Here is a 23476-nt window from a genome sequence, read left to right as displayed (position 1 = left end):
CGAGGAGCGGTGTGATCGGGTCGTGTTTCTGAGATATTCTCTCAACCATTAGCAGGCGAGCAGAGCCCTTAACGCAGAAAGGTGAAATCCTGTAGAAACACGAACGAGAGGCAGTCAGACACAAAGGCTGGATAAATCAGGTGAGCGGGGGCGACGATAATCTCTCTACTGTGGCTTGTTGCTGGTTGTGTTTGTGTTATCGGCTTCGCTTCCGACTGTACTCTTTAAAAGTCCACGACATGTCCATGGCTTTTTAAAAAGTACAGTTGGAAAATGTCGATGGACAAGCTTCTCATGATTGTTTTTCTCTGCCTTTTCCCCCTTCTCTCTCTCTCTCTCTCTCTCTCTCTCTCTCTCTCTCTCTCTCTCTCTCTCTCTCTCTCTCTCTCTCTCGCTGTTTCTTTTTGTTTCACTCTTAGAGTGACGGACAGAGAATGTTCCACCTGCTATTCTGCCTTCCACACCTCCTTGCCAATCCGGGTTTTAGCTTGACCACAAAGGTGCCCCTGAACACGGCAGAAGTCGTAAATTCTCCTGTCGTGAAGCTCGGTGCCAGCACCAAACCCCCACCGTCCACCCCTTTCGATGCACAAGGGGCACTTGCGGCGGGTTTGATGGTGCCCACCGGCATGGATGCCCAATCACAACATCTCAGCGGACAAACAGGAAGAGGTGTTCATGACAGCCGAGCCACCTCAGTTCAGATGTCCACTGTCAGAGCACAGGTGAACAAAACAAGCCGGATACGAGGCGAGGCGGTGGGCCGGGGCCTCAGCCATGTAAGCACATACGCAGACACATCCAAGGTGTCTGATAGCAACAAGACATTCACCACATCCGTCTACCCTGATGCACCCGGGCTGATCATCAACAAGACAAACAATACGGTGACTCTCGCTGATAAAAGCCCAAAATGCAAGGAGGAAGACAGTCGGAGGTCTCCGTCTGCCCTGTCCTCCTCCAGACTGATTTGCTTCATCACGTTGTTGCTCCTAGGAGTCACGGCTTCTCTTTTCCTGGGGCTGACCATCTGTCTGTGGGTGCGTCTGTCAGTCCGGCAGGAGCAGGACAGACAGAGGAGCATGGCACAGAGAAAGTCTACGCCAGGAAGAGACCCGAAGGACCTTTGGGTGGCCCACATGTCCTCCATGGAGGAGAGCGTGGAATTCTGGTATGCCAGCGGCTCGGACATAGGGCAACACGCCACGACACACAACAACACAGCCGGGAAGGGGAGCGAGAGAGAGGGGCAAGGGAGGGGAGAGAAAGAGAGCAGGACGGTCAAAGGGATGGAGGGTGAGAGCCTGTGGATTCAGCCCAAAGTGACTGTCAAAGACATAAACGATTTCTGGTACTCAAATGGGAGACTGACACCAGAGGAGTTCACTCAGCAAACGTGAGGAGGCGGTGGCGAGTTACTGTTGGTTCAGGTTGAATTAGACCAAACCACCAGTCCCAGCAACTGGCTTGTGGTCTTCACAGGAAACAGAGCGATCACAATACATGACAGACTTTTGCGATATGCCCACTTGATTTTCTGCCTTAAAGTGGCTCGAAGACTCTCACCTAAATAAACATGTGTTAAGTTACAGTATTTGGCTGCATAAGCGGCTAAAAGGGTCTAGGTGGATTACGGTAATGTGGTGGATGAACTAGTCAGCGCTTTCCAAAGTGACTCCTGGGAAGCGTGTGCCAAAAAAGACCGCAGTCACGATCTTCGAGGTTTTCACAAGTAAACAGAAATATATTTAGTTGACATAGAAAGGTGTGTTTATGATATACTCATTATGGAAAGCCACTGAGAAATATGAACAGCGCATGAGTCTGTCATTTTTGCTGCTATTTATAATGTATGTGTACACTTACCTTTAAACCGCATGTGTGCATTTGTGAGGGCGAGCTGATCGAGTGTTGAGATTTTATGACAAATAAATAAAACAGTGCTTCTTCCATATAGGAACCAGCTTCTCATTTCATCTCATTTGTTCTCGCAATGGCCTGAAAGGAAGAACTGTGACAGGTTCATGAAAAGAAGAACCAAATAACTGAGGAGAGCAAATGTTTTAAAACAATTCTTCGCTTTTTCAAGTCCAAAATAGGAAGTACCAAAATATGACATAATGTCAAGGGTGCCTTTACACTGTAAAAAATAATTTGCTTTAATATTTTTTAAAAAGTAAGGCAACCTATTAAAAGCCCTTTTCTGGGTAATCTCAACTAAAGTGTGCAAAACTCAAATGACCAATGATCACTTCTCCACACCATGGGGGCGACCTAAGAGCCACAGTAAAGACAGACAAATCCGATGAATGTGTGTGTGTGTGTGTGTGTGTGTGTGTGTGTGTGTGTGTGTGTGTGTGCACATTCATTGGATTTAGGTAGCCCCCAAGTTATGGAGAAGTATCATTGGTCATTTGAGTTTTGCACACTCTAGTTGAGATTTCTCAGAAAAGGGCTTAAAAATGGGTTGCCTTACTTTTTTTAAGTTAAACCAGTAGAATATTTTTTACAGTGTACGTAAGCTTTCTCAAGTCATGGTAAATCGCTGAAACATTTTCACTCGCTGAAAAAAAATGCCAATGTTTAACCGACAAACTGTTGGTCGACCTATTCCCTCTAAATGCAGTCCAACTTTGGCACACAGATACACACATGCCCGTGAAGATGTGTACACACACACACACACACACACACACACACACACACACACACACACATCATGGAAAGTGCACAAGTGTGGAAAAAAACCATCAGATTTCTTTTGCAAAACCCAACTTCTCTTTTTTTTTCTCAAGCAAACAAGGCGAATAACAGCATCAACAACGCTGTGCAAAAAGAAGAAGAAAAAAACGAGAAAAGAAACAGGACATGTCTCCAGCTCCACCTATCACACACTGAAACAGAGAAGAGAGGGACAGACAGACTAACTGCAGTGGGAGGATAAAAGAAGAAAAAAAAAAGGGAGAGGAAAAGGTGTTTCTCGTGTGCATGTAGTTCACCGCATACACAGACACACACATACACACACACACGCACACAGGTGGTGCTGCGATCTGAATGTAAAACGTTTTTAAGTTTCACAACTACATCAGGCCACCGGCGGGTAAGTACACTTCACTCTTTTTTACTTTTCAACTATTTTCTTAAATTGTAGAGGCTAGCCGTTTTCCGGAGTTGATGAGGATGATGGTGATGGTGATGATGATGGTGTGTGTGTGTGTGTGTGTGTGTGTGTGTGTGTGTGTGTGTGTGTGTGTGTGTGTGTGTGTGTGTGTGTGTGTGTATATTTTTTTCTTTTTTGTGTTTTTTGCTAGCACAGACACAATTTTAAGTCATTTGTTTTAAGGTGGAAACGTTCTGTATTTCCACATGTTGAACAGCTGCTTACGGTAAAATATCAGGCTAGGATGAACAAGAATCGGTCACTTCCTCAAATGTGGGAAGTTTGATAAAGCAACGAGACGAGCTGATGTTGAAGGTGTGCTCTTTTTTTACTTCACAGACCAGGTCATGTCTAATTTGATTTCTGCCCATTTAATCTGTTACTTTCTCAGTCTGCAGGCCGTGCACAGGCTTGGTTCCCCCGGCACAGACGTTTCTCAAGCAACTCTCAATATCACCAGAAGAGAAAACAAGCAACGGAGGAAAGAGGAAGCGTAGGGCTGTGTCTTTCCGGCTCAATGCCATGTGGTGAACAGTTGAAAAGACGTTAAAAAAAACTGTGAACACTCAACGCCCAAGTCCACCACTTTTTGCTCTGAACCACTGACAGGACTAGAGATTTCTACCCGGGGGTCAACACACAAGTGCCTGCGCCGGGCTGCAAAGTTTGCTTTTGGAACGTCTAACTGCGAGATACAGCCCAGACACCTGTCATCCATCCTGGCATAGCTGCAAAAGAAACGTGAAACAACAGTCACTCAAAAAAGTGCTGTGAATCATGTCGCCACTAAACCTGGTAGGTGGGCCTGTGCTCATAATTCTGCTCCTATTCCTCTCTGCTCCACCTCTCCTGGGGCAAAACCTATCGACTGCTGGTTATTTCCCTACATCCGCCGCACCTCAGGATGCCCCCCTGCCAGCCATCTCACCCACCACCCTCGATGACTTGACAAACTCACCTCTTTACAACCAAGATGCACCAGTTAATCCTGACCAAGGCTTCATACTGTTACCCACAGTCATGGTTGTCTCTACGACAGCACCACCCCCGACCTCCAGTGCACCAGCGTACATGACCAAAACAACGGCTGCTGGGGAGCTTAAAGTTTCCAACGTGGTATCTTCGTCTACGGTGTCTATAGTTGTAAGACCGGATGTGGTTACCAGCACCATCGCAGCCACTTTGACAACGAGTGAGTCGCCGGCATCAGTATCTATCATTTCGTCCACGGAGGAGCCTGGGTTGCTGGCTACCACCACTCTGAATCCCATTGCAGAGGTGACATCTCTGCCCCCTGCTACTGAGAAGTCCTTAACCACAGCCATTGACACTGACGCAGTGAACTCCCCCACATCTGAAGATGCCAGAACCTCTCCCCGATCCACGACAGAGCCAACTTCAACGACGTCCTCTTTAACCGGTGCTATTACACCCATCACGCCACCGGTCATGACCGGTCGCTATTCTACCCAGTTGCCACCACTCACCACCCCAGATGCCACCTCCAAGTCAGTGCTGGTTCCCCAAAAAAATGACAGGCCACCCTGGCTTGTAGTCATTGTCATCCTGGCTGTGGTGATATTTGTGGGCGGAGTTCTAGCCTATCTGTTCATCAGATGCAGGAGGCGCAGTGGGGTAAAACGCTTCGGCCCCGGCGTGTGGAGCAGCCAGCGATTCAAGAGGAAGGGAAGGGCAGAGGATGACGCCTGGGCCGGGCCGGTGATGGCGACCGGACTGGAGGGGCGGGAGGAGTGTGACGGGGGAGAGGTAGGACATGGGCCAGAGAAGAAAGAAGGGGATGGGGAGGACCTGGTGCTTAGCACGTTCCTCACCGATGACGAGAGGCAAGGGCCAGGCGGAGGGGTGGGAAGGAAGGGGTCGAAGGAAGTGGAGAAGTGGGAGCAGGAAGCCCCGCTGCTGTACATCGATGAGAGCGCAGGGGAGGAGAACGAGACCCCTAAAGGGGCCAACAAGAGTGATGCCAAGGGGGAGCGAGAGAGGAATGGGGGAGTGAAGGAGAGAGGAGAGATAGAAAAGGGGGAAGGAGGAGAACTGAGCTCAGCTGAAGAGATGAACGGGGGGATGAGGTTCTGCTTAATCACAGCGGTTTGAGAAAGGCCTGAATAGATCGGAGGACGTTGAATAAACAGACGGACAATGGACTGTCTGCCATAGTCTCACTGATATAGGCCCCTTCTATTTAATCTGGCAGTGGACCAACGGGACAAGTTTAAGATTTTTTTTTACACGTCTTAAGAAAGCGGTTTTTGAAATAGAAACAAACGCGCCGAGCCACAACAGTTATAACAGCCACAGCACATAAATGCTGAATAAACAAAAGTTTATTTCATGTCAAGCCTTGCTTGACGTGTTTCAGCCCCACTGATTCCTCCTGTAAACATTGAAGTTTGATTCAGAGAGAAGTCATTTCATACTGTATTATATGACATCGTGTAGGAGCAGCAAAAATTACACTGGACGTTTGACCGAGATTTCTACGTGTCACCATTGTTGCTGCGTTACTCCTGATAGACGAACTCCTTTAAATGATCAGTCGTGGGAACAAATCGTTCTACTTGGTTCTGCTGTAATAGTTGTCAAGTTGTTGGCTTATGCATATATGACTATTGTATTAAAATAGTTTCTGTCTCTCTTCAAAGTCTCTATCATTTACTCATCATAGAAGCTGTGTACCTATATGTTGTCAGAATATATCAGTGTAATTACGTGTTGACGTCACACGTTTGTTTTCTGCGACGCGCTCCTTTCAAGTTTGATTTTGTAACAACCAGTTTTAACTGATTTCCTCCCTTATTCGTTTGACTGGTGCACACACATCATGCCAAACGGCAACACAGCCAACAGACTGACAAACTGGTCGACATCACCCTGCAGGACAGACACCCCCCCCCTGGACGATAAGGTGCAGTACCAAAGATAACCAGCAGAGGGCGTTGTTTTGCCATGTAAGTGGGCCTAAGCTAAGCCGACCAGTTACATCAGCAGCATGAGAAGGGAAGTGGTTGTGATAACGGTTTTCCTTTATCTGCTTCAGCTTTTTGTCTGCTTACATAATTTATGTACCGAACAACTGTGACGCTTCGGTCCAGTGTCCTCCCTCTTTCACGCTGAGACCCAACAATTTTCCACTGGCAAGCGCCTCTCACGATGTGCCCAAGTGTGTATTTTGTCACACACACACACGGGCTGCGGCGTGTTGTAAACTGCCATAGAAATATAAACTAACTGACACGTAGATGGAGAATTTGTTGTCCTCTACAGTAAGGTTTAACCTGTAAAGAGTCAGGGGTAGATGCACAGGGCATGTGACGCAAGGCAAATGCTCCACTAGAGCACAACACCCCCACCCCCCCATCTCAAACACACACACACACACACACACACACACACACACACACACACACACACACACACACACACAATGAGCCCTTCAACCCACATCGCAGCATTTGGTCAGGGAGGGGAGGAAGCGCGTGACAAACGTGTAAGACGACAATACTGAAAAAGGGACAAAAAGTGAGAGAGCTTCTTCTGCAGAAGTCGTAATGTCGGGGTGGGTGCCTGCCAGCCTCCCTCTGCTGAACACAGCAATCTGACCCGTGTGGTAAAAAAGAAACCTGACGAGAGAGAGGGAGAGAGAGAGAGAGAGTGTGTGTGTGTGTGTGTGTGTGTGTGTGTGTGTGTGTGTGTGTGTGTGTGTGTGTGTGTGTGTGTGTGTGTGTGTGTGTGCGTGTGTGGTGGGAGGACCTGTTGATAGGGAGGAGGGAGGGAGGGAGGGTCAACTGAAAGAATGAGCACTCCGAAAAAAAAGAAGAAAGAAATGGGAGGAGGGAGGGAAACGGGAGAGGTGGATGGGATGGGGGGGGGGGCAGAAACTCTGCTGACATCTGGAAAGAATTGAGGAGAGCCAGAGAGAGGGAGAGAGAGAGAGAGGGGCAGAAAGAACAGCTCCCCCTAACAAGACAAGGGAGGGAGGGAAGGGGAAAAAAAGAGGGAGCGAGTAAAACAAACCTAGATGCACAGTGAGATACAGAAGGTCTTTACGTGTTGCCAACCAGTTAACCAGTGAGGGGAGGAAAGACAATTCATAAGATAGAGAAACAGACAGGAGGGGGGGAGAGAGAGAGAGAGAGAGAGAGAGAGAGAGAGAGAGAGAGAGAGAGAGAGAGAGAGAGAGAGAGAGAGAGAGAGAGAGAGAGAGAGACTGTCCACAAGCTAAGACAAAAAACAAAGAGGAGGAGAGGAGAAAAGAGGAGAGGAGAACTTGCGTGTGTGGGTGTGGGGGTGAATCCAAACAGACCAGCGGGTCGATGTTGATTTCCAAACCTGGAGGACTCTTGGAAAAAAACGAAAGCAGACTGAAGAAACAGCAGCAGCCTGAAGAGAGTGGCGGCGTCCGCGGGGAGGAATCTGAAAAGTAGAAGCTTGTTTTGATCTGCCTGTGACACAGAGCCTCAGGTACAGTCTGTTTAAATAGTCGTACTATGCACGTGCACGTGCACGCAAGGTGTGCGGGTGTGGACCGGGAATGGGGTGATGCTTTTTACACGCTTCTGGTGCATAAATGCCCCGCAGAGATCAGAGAGAGACCCTCTATCCAGGTTCTTATATCGATACCGAACCTGACCACGGCCGGCTTCTCTCTCGCTCTTCAGACTCTGAAGTCAAGATATTTTGATAGACCCCTGTGACGCGACATGATATCTGTGACCTACCCGGAGTTTGACACGGCGGTCCCGTTGCATCCTGTGGCTGAATGCAGATTATATTTAACTTCAGAGGCAGCAATGGTACAGTCACAGGAAGCTGTTTTAAGATAACGGCGCCCCTTGTACGACCTTTACAAATATCTGGTCATCAGATGTGTTGGAGACTTAGGAACCTGTATGAACAACGCTCCTGTGGTGTAGGATCTGGAAGTGAATTTAAGAAGGTGGCAAAGGAGACTGTAAGGACAGCTGGGCCACAGTTCAGCATTTCAGCTGTTTCCAGCCTCGTTTTGTATGCAGGTTTCCGTGCCAGCCAAAGTCTACACTGCCTCGCCAAATCCCCCTTCCAACCAGAGAGGAGGAACTAATCGGTGAAATTTAGCGGTTGCGTTGATTCATAGCATTAAAATCTTCCGTACATGGGGCTTACCTTGGCAAATGGTTCAAGACCACTCGTATCATTTAGATCTAAAAAGACAAGCAAGATTAAAATATATATATAGCTCATGCACTGTCTGTTTTAGGAGCTCCACAGTTTATATCTTGACTTCATCATGGGTCTTTGTTCGCCCATTTCTGCCTTTGGGGAAGACGGTCATGAGTCTTACTCGCATTGTAATCATAAATGTCAGGCGGCAGGTTTCTGACATGGCTGGATGTAGCCTGCCACTGCACCGTCAACACCTGCATCCTTAATGTGCCGTAGCTCAGCGTCAAGACCCTCAGACACGGCTCTTCAAACTCCGTCAACAGCCGACATTTTTGACCTTGGCATTTAACACAGTCCTAGAGGGTTGCCACTGGGAATATGTTATCGTATTCATCACGGGAACGGAGTGGCGTTCCTCATCATTCCTCAGGATTTGGGCCCGTGCTGGGGGGAAAGGTGAATGAGCTGTACCTCAAGCTATGCGGTGAGTCACAGCTTCAGGCGTTCATTGGTTAGGGGTAGACGGGCAAAGCGGCCTCTCTCTAGTCTAATCGGCTCTCTCTCAGGCTTGGGGGAGGGAGTTTCCTTCCTGTCCACAACTCAGCGTCCTGTGCGGGGAGGAGGTCAGTGGTCAGTCTCATGTTATACAGCCAGTAACACCCTCCACCCCCGCAGTGTCTTTTAATTGTTATCGGCACCGTTGTAAACGAGGGGTCGTTCCCTCAGTGGGACCTCCGAGTCATAAAAAGAGGGTTGAATTAATACACACATACATCAATACACTCAGTCAAGTGCTGACCAATTCAACCTAGCTGTATTACACAAATACAAAATGTTTGTTCCATTTTAAAGGCATCTCCCAACCTGATCGACTCTAATCGTGCACATTTTCTCTCTGCCAGACAGAGACTGAGTGCTATAGACCTCCCTGAGGGTTTCAGCGACATTTAAGCAGACACTAAGGACTACCATACTGGTGTGGTTGTGGGTCCGGTGTGGATGTGGTGGGTCTCTGTGGTCACTCACCACACGAGAACCACACGCAACTACAAGCAATGCATTCTTGATAACCTCCAGCTCACTTACAGGCCCCTCCTCACCATACATGTGCTGTGCAAAACTTTTAAAATGATACTTTTCTTTGAATTTAGGGAAGTAAGGGTAGTAAGTACCCCTCATGATAACCCCCCCTTTTTTCTCTCTTTCAGAATGTCGGTGTCTCGGAGGTGTCTGTGCTGCGTCAAATATCTGATGTTTGTCTTTAACCTCATCTTCTGGGTCAGTATTTAACCCCTGCAGACCTTGGCTGGTGTGGTATTTGCTCACAGTATCATCACCACATAGGCAATATGCTGGGAACAAGACATCAAGTTTTGAGATTCCTCTCTAACTCAATGGTGTGACCCCCCCCCCCCTCACAATAATCCACTTTCGGGATCCGGGTAGCATGGTGGTCCATTCTGTTGCCTACCAACACGGGGCTCGCCGGTTCAAATCCCCGTGTTACCTCCGGCTTGGTCGGGCATCCCTGCAGACACAATTGGCCGTGTCCGAGGGTGGGAAGCTGGATGTGGGTTATGTGTCCTGGTTGCTGCAGTATCGCCTCCTCTGGTTGGTCGGGGCGCCTGTTCGGGAGGAGGGGGAACTGGGGGGAATAACGTGATCCTCCCACACGCTATGGCCTGGCAAAACTCCTCGCTGTCAGGTGAAAAGAAGCGGCTGGCAACTCCACATGCATTGGAGGAGACATGTGGTAGTCTGTAGCCCTCCCCGTCTCAGCAGAGGGGGTGGAGCAGCGACCAGAACGGCTTGGAAGAGTGGAGTAAATGGCCGGATACAACTGGGGAGAAAAGGGGGGGGGGAAGAGCCAGAGGACGCATGTGCAGGTTTATCTCAGATATAACCTACACAGAGTTGAATATGAGAAATGCTATCATATTATTAGTTTCAATGATGAGGACGCACATCCTTGATAGGGAGGAACGTTGTTTTGAACGGGGAGTCAAAGAGGCCATCTATGTAAAGCGGGAACGACCATTCCTGAACCGGGGGCTAAGAGTACATCCGTCGTGAATAGTGAATAGTACACATGACCATTGTAACTCTAGTTAATGGTCCCGACTATTCGCATATGAAAGCGATTGTTGGTTTCAGTCGTTATGCCACTGTAGGGGTGGGGATACCTGCAGTCAGCTAAGACGGAAAAGGTCACTTATATGAGCGATGAAACGTTTCTCTCAATAAGCGTTGTGTCCAGATGACCCGATTCAACTTTCCGGGCTTTCCTTACCTGGATTATTGAGCATTGTTATGCTATTGCACTACTGTGATGTTGAATCTGTATTTTTTTTTACTTTTTATATCTTACGTCATAACCAAATGCTTTTATACTTGTAACTTCAGGCTAATTGAATGGAGCATAACTCATTTTTGTCATTCCTGCAGTCATGGGAGGCCTTCGGAGAACCAGGAGACTTTGTTGTATTTTTTTTTCCTTTTTCTTTTTTTTCTTTTTTTTTTGCGGGTAAACGTTGAATTGTTCGTTGTAATCTCCACACACCGCAAACAAACGAGTTCAGTATGTGTGACTCGGAGTGGAATAAGTCAGCCTGTGCTGGAATGTGAAGGGAATTAGAAACAGGCTGCGATAAGAGGAGTAAAACAGTGTTTTCGGCGCCACAGGGCCACATAAAACCGAGGCTCAATAACAGTGGATATGAGCAGGTCGGGAGAAACATATGGAAATGAGCTCAAGCACTCCGCTGTGGCAACTGTCTGTTTATGTGGGTCAAACGGAGGCTGATGATTGCACGGGGAGGGTCGGTCCTCCACACAGAAAGACGGGAACGGGCATATTTTGGCCTCTGATGGTATTTTTTTTAGTCACTTCCTGTGAGAATGCCTTGAGTCATAACAATCCGACATTTAAACACTTTACCAGAACCACATTAGCCTTGCCCCGAATCTGATCCTTGGCTGTTTCATTGTTTTTTTGGACTGAAAGTCAGCTTCAGTTTTAACTGGTCTGCTTGTTGTCAAACAGCCAGGGCTCATTTTTAGACCAAGCTAAGCAAAACTTCTGCCAAGTCCATTGTGTTGTCCAAGTCTCTCCTCTAAAAACAACAACACCACTAATGTTAATTCACTGCTGCTACAACTACTACTACTACGATTACTACTACTAGTTCTGTTCCACTGCTACTACTATTACTACTACTGCTGTACTACTACCACCACCATTATTCTGCGATTACTATTAATCCTACAGCCGTAAACATTAGGGTCGCCATATGAACTGTTCGTGTTAAGGGTGGAGTGTGTGACTGCGTGCATGTGCTGGTGACCAGCAGTTGGGGTGGGACATGTGAACAGCAAGGTAGATGTTCATTCATCAAACCATATGTGTATTAAAGCTCACCTCCGCTATCCTCTGTCCAGCTGGGAGGGTGTGGTTTGTTTGGCGTGGGGGTGTGGCTGTCCTTCACGCAAGCGGAGTTTTCCTCCCTGCCGCTGTCCTTTCCATCCCTCTCCGCCGCCAATCTGCTACTAGTCGCCGGGGGCGTTACCATGGTGACCGGTTTCCTGGGTTGCCTCGGTGCCCTGAAGGAGCAGCGCTGCCTACTCATGACGGTGAGGGGGGTCCTGGAAAAGGGGGAGGGACAATACAAAGTGACGTTACGTTGCTGCGGCTTCGAGCCCGGGACGCTTAATTAAGCTCATCGATATTTTTAGTTGCAGTGTGGGTCGTGTTACACACGACTGTTGTAGTATAAGAACAGTACGAAGTTATTTTATTTTGTGTGAGTGCAAAAATACACACACACACACACACACACACACACACACACACACACACACACACACACACACACACACACACACACACACACATTCTTGACTGCTATGTCCTCTGTCTCTGCAGTTCTTTGTCATCCTCTTGTTCCTGGTCCTCACAGAAGTGACTCTTGTGTTGGTCATACACATCTTTCACAAAAAGGTGAGCCCACCGGTTACTGTCTGCTCCCCCACCACCCCACAGATGCAAAGTCCCTATACTGAGCACTCTTGCTTATGAGTCTCATACAGTTCCTAAATACTTGCACTTTGCCTGCGTAGCTACAACTTCAAGACTTCATTCCACTGCGTTTAAAAACACCCATATTTTATATTTTTACACCTGCAGTTACTGTTTACCCTCAGAAAAGGTTTAGAATACAAGGTGAATAATATGCATTATATAGGCTAATGCTTTTCTGGGCTCTGAGCTGGCCATCTTTAAGGGTACAAATGGTCACTGCAAAACTGGAAGTAATGAATAATTGGGAGCAACAATCGATTAATAAAACTTCTTCCGGACAAGAAAGCAAATGACATGTGCATTGTTTCTGATTGTGCCAGTGTTGTTGAAGTGCTGTGAAAATGATATCTCTGGTATATCCATATGAATGTGGACAAAAGGGTATAGCCCTGCTACCAAAATACATAACACAGGGTTGAGACCTGTTATCACTCCCAAATTGATCGACAGGTCTCTGAACACAAGGGCTAACATAAACCAGTGGCTTAATCTGAGTGTTTAGTGTTTACTGGTGCTGTGAAAGGTTTGTTTACATCAGTAATATTTCTAAAAACCGGAGTAGAACAAGTCCATATTTTCAATTGCAATTGGTTGAGTAAGACCAAATGCTTATTTTCAATCTATAACTCAAACTCTTCAACCATTTATGTAAATATACTTCAATCTTATAAGTTCAAATAAATCACAGATTGGTTCGTTAACATATCTTATATGTCTAGTAATGTTGCTTTTTTTTATTCAAACAATGACAGGTTTACAGTTTGTGACAGATATGACAAATGAAAAAGCTAATAACAATACAAAGCAGGAATGTATAAACACAACACACTTAAAATAAAACATCTACTCTCCCCACACCAGACCACGGAGCCCTGCTGTTATTGTCCACAAACAATCAGGTCCTAAGTAAGTTGTAAAAGGACTTCAAACTTCATAAAACTGAAAAGGTTCCTTTCTTAATAAGAGCTGAGCGCTTCGAGAGGCATGAACTCTAACACAGTGCGATGCTAGGGGGATTCCTCAGACACCCATGTTATGTTGAAATAACAGACAAAACCGCAGCTGTCTTTGGAGCTGAACCTACTCCATTTAATCAACATACTGAACTGACCATCAAGCAAACAGGTGACGTAAACACAACACTGAAATTAACATAAAACGATGCACTGTCGTAACAGTGCCAGATGTAACATTTCCCCCCCTTCCCATAACCTAGGAGTGGTACTCAGTCTCAAAGTCACGCAGCTGCCCGGGCCTGCTGCGTGCCCTGACCGGGCGGGGCTCGGGTGCAGCCACTGCTGGCGGTGGCCCCACTGCGTCAGACTGGGCTGGAGGGGCCAAATGCCCCCATTAGTATAGAAAACCAGAAACCACCTAACATGTGGGGCCATTTTATGGGGCCCCACAAGTAAAAAGGCCTATTTTAGGGTTAAGGTTAGAATTAGGGTTAGGTTAAGGGTTAGGCATGTAGTTTGCGTGGTTAAGGTTAGGGTTAAGGGCTAGGAAATTAATGTAGTCAGTGAGGGGGCCCCACAAGTATAGTTTTGCGAATGTGTGTGTGTGTGTGTGCATGTGTGTGTGTGTGTGTGTGTGTGTGTGTGTGTGCGTGCGTGTGCGTGTGCGTGTGCGTTGGTGTGCATGTGTGCATGGGCCAGTTGGTAGACTGGTGTGCCTGCTGGGATACACAACAGACCACATGATCCTGATTTGGATTAAATGAGCATAGATGATGGATGGATGGATAGATAGATGGATGGAATCGAATGATGGAAATCATGCATGCACAGTGTGCAGCAAATGAACATACTGACAAGCCTTTTTAGTAATGGTGTTGACTGATCAAAGTTAAAAAAAAAACAAAAAACAGTTGAACTCATCAAATGTTATCCAGTATCACTATGCTCTAAATAAAATATCCATCACATGTAGAAGGTTCAATTCAGTGAATTTCTCTGTCTCTTCTGCTTTCTGTTTCTCACAGCTGGACTCCAAAGCGCAAGGCGAGTTAAAGGAGGGGATGAAAGTTTACACTACCGATGATGGTCTGAGAAAATCCTGGGACAATGTCCAGAAAATGGTAAAGAAAGATTAAACCCATGCTCAAGCAAAACCAAGCCTTCTCATGTGCTGCTTTAAAACAAAGCAGGCTTCATGAAGCAAAATACCTGACTGATAACACTTGCCTCAGCAGCTCTGTTTACAATACTGGCCCATCAATAATGTGGACATGTGTCTGTATCTCTTAACACTTATTTTGCAGCTCTGTGATATAACTCTTGAGAAGGTCCACACTTGTCTAAATCTAGACTTAATTTTTTTTTTGTCTCTTTCTCCCAGTTCAAGTGCTGCGGCGTGACTGACAAGACAGACTGGTATGATGTGTTGAATGGAACGCTCCCCTCATCCTGCTGCTCTGTCGGGACAAACCATTGCGCTGAAGGATGGAGCGAGGTCCGTCTGCTCCCCCAGGATTAAGGGGCTTTGACTAGGGGGAGAATGAGTCTGGAGGGGACAAAGCTCAGCTAGTTTGGACAAGATGTTCCCATGCTACCTGACTGTCAAACAATGTAGATTTGTTCCAGATGTGCATGCATGTCCATGTGCATGCTTCATCACATGTAAGATAAGGTCAGGAACGGCCTGTACTTTGACAATGCAGTTTCTATATACGGTTGGGCTCTATCAACACTATCACTCTTTCTTTGTCCCCCACCACCTTCTCTCTTTCTTCTGCTTTTTCTCCACCAAAACCCATTTAACCGGCCGCTGATTTTGAACTATTCCGCAATCTGTCTTTCTCACCCCTCTTTTCCCATCCCTCGCTCCTCTGGCCAACACTCGTCTTGTCTCCTTTTCCTTGCCTCCCTTGTCAAATACAATGCTAATCACTTCCATCTAACTTGTGTCCCTGTCCTCTCCTCTAGCCATGTTACCAGAAGGCCAGGCAATGGCTTCTAGACAATATCCCATCGGTCCTGGTGTTTGGAGTCTGTATCGGCATTGTGCAGGTACTTAATATCCATATTTAAATATCATTTTCGAGGGTTTGGGTAGGATTACTGTTGCAACAGCACATCATCAGTAGGGTAAAACCAACCTGTCTAATGATGGACCCTATTGTTTCCATGCCACTTCTTTGTCTCACTTCTTGTCCCAAGTGTGTGAATGTCCTTTGATATGTAAAGGCATAAAATTTAGCAGAATGCTAACTAATGCTAGCGAGAGTAGGGTGCAGGTTGAGGAGAGCCTGGAGAGGTGGAGGTATGCACTGGAGAGAAGAGGAATGAAAGTCAGTAGGAGCAAGACAGAATACATATGCGTGAATGAGAAGGAGGACAGTGGAATGGTGAGGATGCAAGGAGTAGAGGTGACGAAGGCGTATGAGTTTGAATACTTGGGGTCAACTGTCCAAAGTAACGGGGAGTGCAGAAGAGAGGTGAAGAAGAGAGTACAGGCAGGGTGGAGTGGGTGGAGAAGAGTGTCAGGAGTGATTTGCGACAGAAGGGTACCAGCAAGAGTTAAAGGGAAGGTTTACAAGATGGTTGTGACACCAGCTATGTTATATGGTTTGGAGACAGTGGCACTGACGAAAAGACAGGAGGTGGAGCTGGAGGTGGCAGAGTTGAAGATGCTAAGATTTGCATTGGGAGTGACGAAGAAGGACAGGATTAGGAACGATTATATTAGAGGGACAGCTCAGGTTGGACAGTTTGGAGACAAAGCAAGAGAGGCAAGATTGAGATGGCTTGGACATGTGTGGAGGAGAGATGCTGGGTATATTGGGAGAAGGATGCTGAATATGGAGCTGCCAGGGAAGAGGAAAAGAGGAAGGCCAAAGAGGAGGTTTATGGATGTGGTGAGGGAGGACATGCAGGTGGCTGGTGTGACAGAGAAAGATGCAGAGGACAGGGAGAAATGGAAACGTTAGGGGTTTTGGCTGCTCCCCAACCCCTAACGGGAGCAGCTGAAACTGAAAATAGTAGTAGTAGTAGCTAACTAATGGTGGTTAGTTACTGTCCAATAAACACATTGTGGCGACATGATTATATTCCAAATTTGACCTCCAGTTGACACAAAACTCAGTGTTTGGACACAGCAGAGCAAACTTTGCAGCAGATACTGCCCAAGTCCTCCAGATTAGGTTTTCTATCAGAGTGACTTGGTTGAATGTATGACAGCATGACAGTTTCCATCCAGAAACCTCCATATAATTTCACTTTCTGACATTAAAATCTGTGCACAATTTAAGGAGACTGAGGTACCCGAGCAACAAACACATCTATAACAGTAAACAACATGGCTTTCAGTAAATGATGAACTTGATCAAGTGTTTGGCTAAGAAGAGAAACGGTGATATCTCAATGAGCATTGGTGTAATCATCACAGTTTTTTTTAATAAGATATTAGTATTTAGGGGATATGTTCATATTTTAAAACCACCCCTTAGGAAGCACTACAAATCCTAAACTAGTTGTACCTCTTCATCTGGTAAATATGTCTTGTGGTGGGGCATTCGGGTAGCGTAGCGTTCTATTCCGTTGCCTACCAACATGGGGATCGCCAGTTCGAATCCCCGTGTTACCTCCGGCTTGGTCGGGCATCCCTACAAGACCCTACAGACACGACCAATTGTGTCCTGCGGGTGGGAAGCCAGATGTGGGTATGTGTCCTGATTGCTGCACTAGTGCCTCCTCTGGTAGGTCGGGTACCTGTTTGGGGGGCAGGGGGAACTGGGGGGAATAGCGTGATCCTCCCACACGCTACGTCCCCCTGGCCAAACTCCTCACTGTCAGGTGAAAAGAAGCTGCTGATGACTCCACATGTATCGGAGGGGGCATGTGGTAGTCTGCAGTCCTCCCCGGCTCAGCAGAGGGGTTGGAGCAGCGACCAGGACGGCTTGGAGGAGTGGGGTAATTGGCCGGATACAATTGGGGAGAAAAAGGGAGAAAAAAAAACTCAGTCTCTTGGTACACATTAGCTGGGGTCATCTATTCGTCTGAAAATTTGAATCTGCATCAACCACACCAGATTCTATCCTTTTTAATAGTTTGAGACACAATGTTTGAGATGCGTGTACAGCTACAAATACTGTTCTTGTATGATGTGTTGTGCACAATGGTAGACATCCTAAATTAGAAAAAAGATGCTATATAGATATATATACACTACCGTTCAAAAGTTTGGGATCACCCAAACAATTTTGTGTTTTCCATGAAAAGTCACACTTATTCACCACCATATGTTGTGAAATGAATAGAAAATAGAGTCAAGACATTGACAAGGTTAGAAATAATGATTTGTATTTGAAATAAGATTTTTTTTACATCAAACTTTGCTTTCGTCAAAGAATCCTCCATTTGCAGCAATTACAGCATTGCAGACCTTTGGCATTCTAGCTGTTAATTTGTTGAGGTAATCTGGAGAAATTGCACCCCACGCTTCCAGAAGCAGCTCCCACAAGTTGGATTGGTTGGATGGGCACTTCTTTGAGCAGATTGAGTTTCTGGAGCATCACATTTGTGGGGTCAATTAAACGCTCAAAATGGCCAGAAAAAGAGAACTTTCATCTGAAACTCGACAGTCTATTCTTGTTCTTAGAAATGAAGGCTATTCCATGCGAGAAATTGCTAAGAAATTGAAGATTTCCTACACCGGTGTGTACTACTCCCTTCAGAGGACAGCACAAACAGGCTCTAACCAGAGTAGAAAAAGAAGTGGGAGGCCGCGTTGCACAACTGAGCAAGAAGATAAGTACATTAGAGTCTCTAGTTTGAGAAACAGACGCCTCACAGGTCCCCAACTGGCATCTTCATTAAATAGTACCTGTTAGAGCCTGTTTGTGCTGTCCTCTGAAGGGAGTAGTACACACCGGTGCAGGAAATCTTCAATTTCTTAGCAATTTCTCGCATGGAATAGCCTTCATTTCTAAGAACAAGAATAGACTGTCGAGTTTCAGATGAAAGTTCTCTTTTTCTGGCCATTTTGAGCGTTTAATTGACCCCACAAATGTGATGCTCCAGAAACTCAATCTGCTCAAAGAAGTGCCCATCCAACCAATCCAACTTGTGGGAGCTGCTTCTGGAAGCGTGGGGTGCAATTTCTCCAGATTACCTCAACAAATTAACAGCTAGAATGCCAAAGGTCTGCAATGCTGTAATTGCTGCAAATGGAGGATTCTTTGACGAAAGCAAAGTTTGATGTAAAAAAAATCTTATTTCAAATACAAATCATTATTTCTAACCTTGTCAATGTCTTGACTCTATTTTCTATTCATTTCACAACATATGGTGGTGAATAAGTGTGACTTTTCATGGAAAACACGAAATTGTTTGGGTGATCCCAAACTTTTGAACGGTAGTGTATATATATATATAAATATATGAATCATTTTGCATGTACCTTTCCTTCCCTTACCAGATCCTGGCCCTGGTTTTCTCCCTGCTAATGTACTGTCAAATCCGCCGTGCTGAGAAGTACTTGGACTGACTCTCAACCAGCTGCTCACAGGCTTCTGGATGGAATCGCAAACTGGTCCCAAGTTTTGAAAGCCTTCAATCCAGAGCAATTTATTTCTAAACTGTGTAGCAAATGCCTTCGAACGTTAGACTCACCAACACTCTTAAAGCCCTGTGACCCCCACATGAGAGGACGACTGTGGTGCACGATAGGCTTTTGCTGAGTTATCCAGTCAGTGTTTAATTTCAGATAAAAGAGGGCAATTGGAAATCAAGTCAGATAAAATGCACTAAAGCCAAAGAATGTCAGCTGTCAAAGTGAACAGTTGCCTTTTTTCTCGTCCAAGGAAATCTGATAAGGTCCTTTAGAAGATCTATTGACAAATATGATCTGATAGAGGTTAAGGAGAAAATGAGTCAGAAGAACTGCACTAAAGTCTTTGTTGGTTTGACAAAGTGGCCTGGGGCTTAATTTCATGTTACATTATGCTGTTACGAAGGATTTCACAAATTTTACACATAAATTCATCTTCCTTGCTGGTAACTAGAAGACATCCATCCATCCATCCATCCATTATCCAAGCCGCTTATCCCAATCAGGGTCACAGGGATGCTGGAGCCTATCCCAGCAGCCACTGGGCGGCAGGTGGAGAGACACCCTGGACAGACCGCCAGTCCATCAGAGGGCCCTATTTCAGCAGCTCATGTAGAGTCTGTATTTCAGAATTCAGTACCTCTCCCAGATCTTAAATCTCCTCACTAGATTTGAGGGTTTTGGTTGGTGTTCAGTATCTTTTATGTTGATAGTCAGCCCACAGTAAATACTATGTTGTGTTACTCTAGAGATAATTATTCTTAATATTGCACAAATTCAGTTTCATGTTGTTTTCTTTGCAGTTCTTTAAGTCAGCAGTGCAAATGTCAGTCTTCGGTTAAGACCTGGCAAATAGATGATTTGGAATTAGCTTTGTGTTTGTTTATAACATTTTTTCTAAATTTGAATGACATTTAGAGAAACGGAACATGAAAAAAACAAATCTGGCTTTTCTGATAGAAAAACTATTTAGGCGATTAGCTGGGCAAGTCCTGAAACACACCGTCAAGATGGATTGATGGTAATTATTAACTTCATGTACTCATCCTTCTTATCGTAGGTGTTTTTTTTAAGACTTCACAAAAGCCTTCAAGAATTATTTGTATGCATGTGTAGTGTTAGAAAACATGAATGTGCAGATAATTCAAAATACACTAATAAAAGGTAGTACTTTGCTTGAATGCTTGTAACCACACCTGTGGATGTTTTTTTGAGGAAGTTCTGTTTGGGGAGAATGACAATATCTAAACTTGACTGGGTTCACCGTAGTGACTTTACTATCTGTGCAACACGCAGTTGGTGAAATCTGTTTTTCACAGACACACAGGACTCAAATTCAAATTGACTAAATAATGTAATTTCCTAAACTAACTTTTGGGTGGCACGGCGGCCCAGTGGTTAGCGCTGTTGCCTCAGAGCAAGAAGGTCCTGGGTTTGAACCCCAGGTTGTCCAACCTTGGGGTTCATCCTAGGTTGTCCTCTGTGTGACGTTTGCATGTTCTCCCTGTCTCTGCGGTGGGTTTTCTCCGGGTGCTCCGGTTTCCCCCACCATCAAAAAGACATGCATGTTAGGGTTAATACTCCTGTCTGTGCCCCTGAGCAAGGCAATGGGAAAAGAACTGGAGTTGGTCCCCGGGCGCAGCATGAAGGCAGCAGCCCACTGCTCCTTGCTACACAGATCACAGCTAGGATGGGTTAATTTGCAGTAACTGAATTTCTCCAAGGGGATTAATAAAGGAAACTTAATAACTTAAATTAACTTTTGGCATTTCGGAGTTTGTCTTTCGCAGAATTTGTCCTGTTGAAAAGGGGAAAATCTAAGACTAACATTTTTGCACAGAAGTAGGCAAACATCAATGACCACAGAAATATAGCAGAGTAGAAAATAATTTAATCATATAAAACAATGATGTTAAAAACCTCATAAAAACAGAATATTCTCAGACAATAAATAGTTGTAGTGGTAAACACTGTCTTAGTGCAGGAAACGCGTCTCTTGACCCTGGCTGGCTGGCTGAATGAACACTTAGGCTAGACTTCTTTCATTCATCGCTGAACTAGCTTGTTTAAACAAAAGCATCGGAGGGGTGTAAACCTGAGACTAGAGTGCATAGTTTACCAATACTGTACCTATCGCAATGACAGTGTAGATAGAGTACATCGAAGAAGGTTGAATCAGTTCCTCTGGATAGAACGTTTATTGACAGATATGTTTCATCACTCATCTCAGTGACATCTGAAGAGGTCACTTAGTTGAGTGATGAAACATATCTGTCAATAGATATTGTACCCAGAGGAGCTGATTCAACCTGCTTTGATTTTCTTACCTGGATTATTGAGCATGCATCAAGGCAAGTGTCCAGTACAGTATATGACCACAACCCTGAATCACAAGCATTCAACTTGTTACCAACAGTTGCTTTGTAAACACACGTTTCCAAATACAGGTAGTCCCCGGGTTACAAACGAGTTCCATTTTTGAGTCTGTTCTTATGTTGAATTTGTATGTAAGTTGGAACAGTTACATACCGTTCACATCTAGCGTCAATTAGTCAAATGTTTGTCCTAGTATATAGTACAGGGGTGGCTAACCATGTGCCATGGAGAGCCATGTGTATGCAGGTTTTCATTCCAGCCGGACTCCACACCAGGTGATTTCACTGATTAGCAACCCTTCAACCAAAGAGGAAGACTTTAAGTGAAATCACCTGGTTGGGGTACCTTAACAGGTACCCCAACCAACCAGAGGAGGCGCTAGTGCAGTGACCAGGACACATACCCACATCCGGCTTCCCACCCACAGACACGGCCAATAGTGTCTGTAGGGACGCCTGACCAAGCCGGAGGTAACACGGGGATTCGAACAGGCGATCCCCGTGTTGGTAGGCAAGGGAATAGACCACTACGCTACCCGGACGCCCCCGTGACGTGCAGTGTTTTGAGCGTTGCGCAAAGTAGGCCGTCCGTTCGTTAGTATAGCCCATTGTGTGTAACTCGATTTTTTTTTTTTAAAACAATAGGCTTTACAGAGGTCAGGTCGTAAGTACGGGAGTTCGTATGTCGGGCGTTCGTAACCAGGGGACTACCTGTACGCGATACAAAGTGCATCAGTTAAGGCTCCATGTTACAAGTATACAGGTCACAGCAAAGTAAAATGGTTTTGTAACAAACCATATCAATGTAGACCATGCCTTTGAAAACAAGCTCAAACAGGCCCGGGGCAGCCTGATGGGTTTTGGTTTATAAGATGCCAGTCAAATTCTACACCAGTGTATTAGATTTTGAAATACTGGAAGTGGTGATTGATTTTTTTTTTTTGCATTTGCATCTGCACTGCAAATAAAAACTGACCACAACATATTCAAATTAGCTTCAGCGTTTCACAAGTTTGTTATCAAAGACTTAAACATTATTAATTTTAAAAAAAAACTTCATCTACAGCCCTATAGACTTGCATCTGTACAGTTCATAAAAAAAAGTCGACAACCCGAGCCTTGTACATGTTTAAAAGCTAGAGGCATGTCAAAGTGCTTTCTTGACTTGTCTTAGTGCCAAGATCATAATGAGTCAGATAGGTTTCTGTTCAGAAATTATTTCAGAAGTAACCTGGCTACAACGGGAAGGGTCTTCTGTCTAAACAGGTAGTGGTGTGACATGCATTTGTCTCTTTTATCTGAGGAGATGATCCAGAGGTCACAGGTTGGTGCTGGCCAGTCAGGAGATGCAGAGCTGAATTAGAAGACCCCTGGGAACTCAATCGTACTCTAAATTCTCCTCCAAGTCAACAATGTTCTCCTGAGGGTGAAGAATAAAGATGGATATGAAAATGAAATTAAAGGTTGATGATGCAATTGTAATATAATTAGCTAAGTATGTGCTGTCCTCTGGCATTACAATTGTGAATGATGTCCTCAAACACGGGGGACAACATAAACACGAAAAAATAGAAAGTGATACTCAAAAACAAGGCTCATTTTGCATGCCAGTCATCAAATGGCCAAATTTGTAGATTCTGCATTAACAAAAAATACGAGACAGATGAATTGATGCGTTAGAGGCACATGGGGAAGTCTTTCAACTTTTCTGGTATGACAAATCAGGTGAGGGCACCAAAGAGAAGTCTGTATGCAGTTACGATTTGACCACCCAAAAAAAAAAAAAGAAATCCCTCACCCATCCACCTTGGTTCTTCACCCAGGGAGTGAAGGTCTCCATGTAGCGCTCAGCGTAGCCCTGCATGCGCTGAGTGCCCGTGGCGGTCACGACGCGGCGCGACACCTCCATGGTGACGGCCACACGCCTGAGTGTTGGACTATCACTAGCTGTGGCCCTCAAGGGTGGTGCCTCATTCATCTCACGGTTGCCAAAGGTGTCCAGGACCCTGGCGAAGGATGCATAGGAGAGACGCGACAGTGTGGAGCGCAGGAAGGGGTCAGACTGGATCTGATGAGAAAGAGAGGATAGTGGGTTTAAAGACTCGAGAGGCGAGTAGTTGAACAACAGGAATGGTTGCCAACTGGATATTG

At 45.6% G+C, this 23476-nt stretch overlaps 3 protein-coding genes across 4 annotated transcripts in view; 2 read left to right on the top strand and 1 right to left on the bottom strand.

Moving 5' to 3' along the window:
* Positions 1-1872, top strand: si:ch73-248e21.5 (uncharacterized). The gene is made up of 2 exons (XM_056288195.1): positions 1-140; positions 420-1872. The coding sequence occupies exon 2, from the start codon at positions 435-437 to the stop codon at positions 1398-1400; it is 966 nt and encodes a 321-aa protein (XP_056144170.1). The 5' UTR covers positions 1-140; positions 420-434; the 3' UTR covers positions 1401-1872.
* A 5301-nt stretch (positions 1873-7173) lies between these two features.
* On the top strand, positions 7174-20131 carry tspan4b (tetraspanin 4b). Its single transcript, XM_056287714.1, has 8 exons — positions 7174-7642; positions 9532-9601; positions 11762-11953; positions 12246-12320; positions 14383-14478; positions 14739-14852; positions 15326-15409; positions 18819-20131. Exons 2-8 carry the CDS (start codon positions 9533-9535, stop codon positions 18885-18887), a joined length of 699 nt encoding a protein of 232 aa, XP_056143689.1. The 5' UTR covers positions 7174-7642; position 9532; the 3' UTR covers positions 18888-20131.
* Positions 20132-20276: 145 nt separating this feature from the next.
* The window catches only part of bcl2l12 (BCL2 like 12), a 28119-nt gene continuing 24919 nt past the window's right edge, over positions 20277-23476 (bottom strand). For both annotated transcript variants that reach the window (XM_056287713.1, XM_056287712.1), the window contains exons 8-9: positions 23124-23393; positions 20277-22745 (exon numbers count right to left, since the gene is read on the bottom strand). In XM_056287713.1, coding sequence (XP_056143688.1) covers positions 22704-22745; positions 23124-23393 — 312 coding nt within the window. In that variant the 3' untranslated portion in view covers positions 20277-22703. The remainder of the gene's footprint in view (positions 22746-23123; positions 23394-23476) is intronic.

This window comes from Lampris incognitus, chromosome 10 (genome assembly GCF_029633865.1).
Source record: "Lampris incognitus isolate fLamInc1 chromosome 10, fLamInc1.hap2, whole genome shotgun sequence".
Classification (NCBI taxonomy): domain Eukaryota; kingdom Metazoa; phylum Chordata; class Actinopteri; order Lampriformes; family Lampridae; genus Lampris; species Lampris incognitus.
Note: the sequence above shows the minus strand (reverse complement) of the source record. Positions and strands in the feature narration are given on the sequence as shown.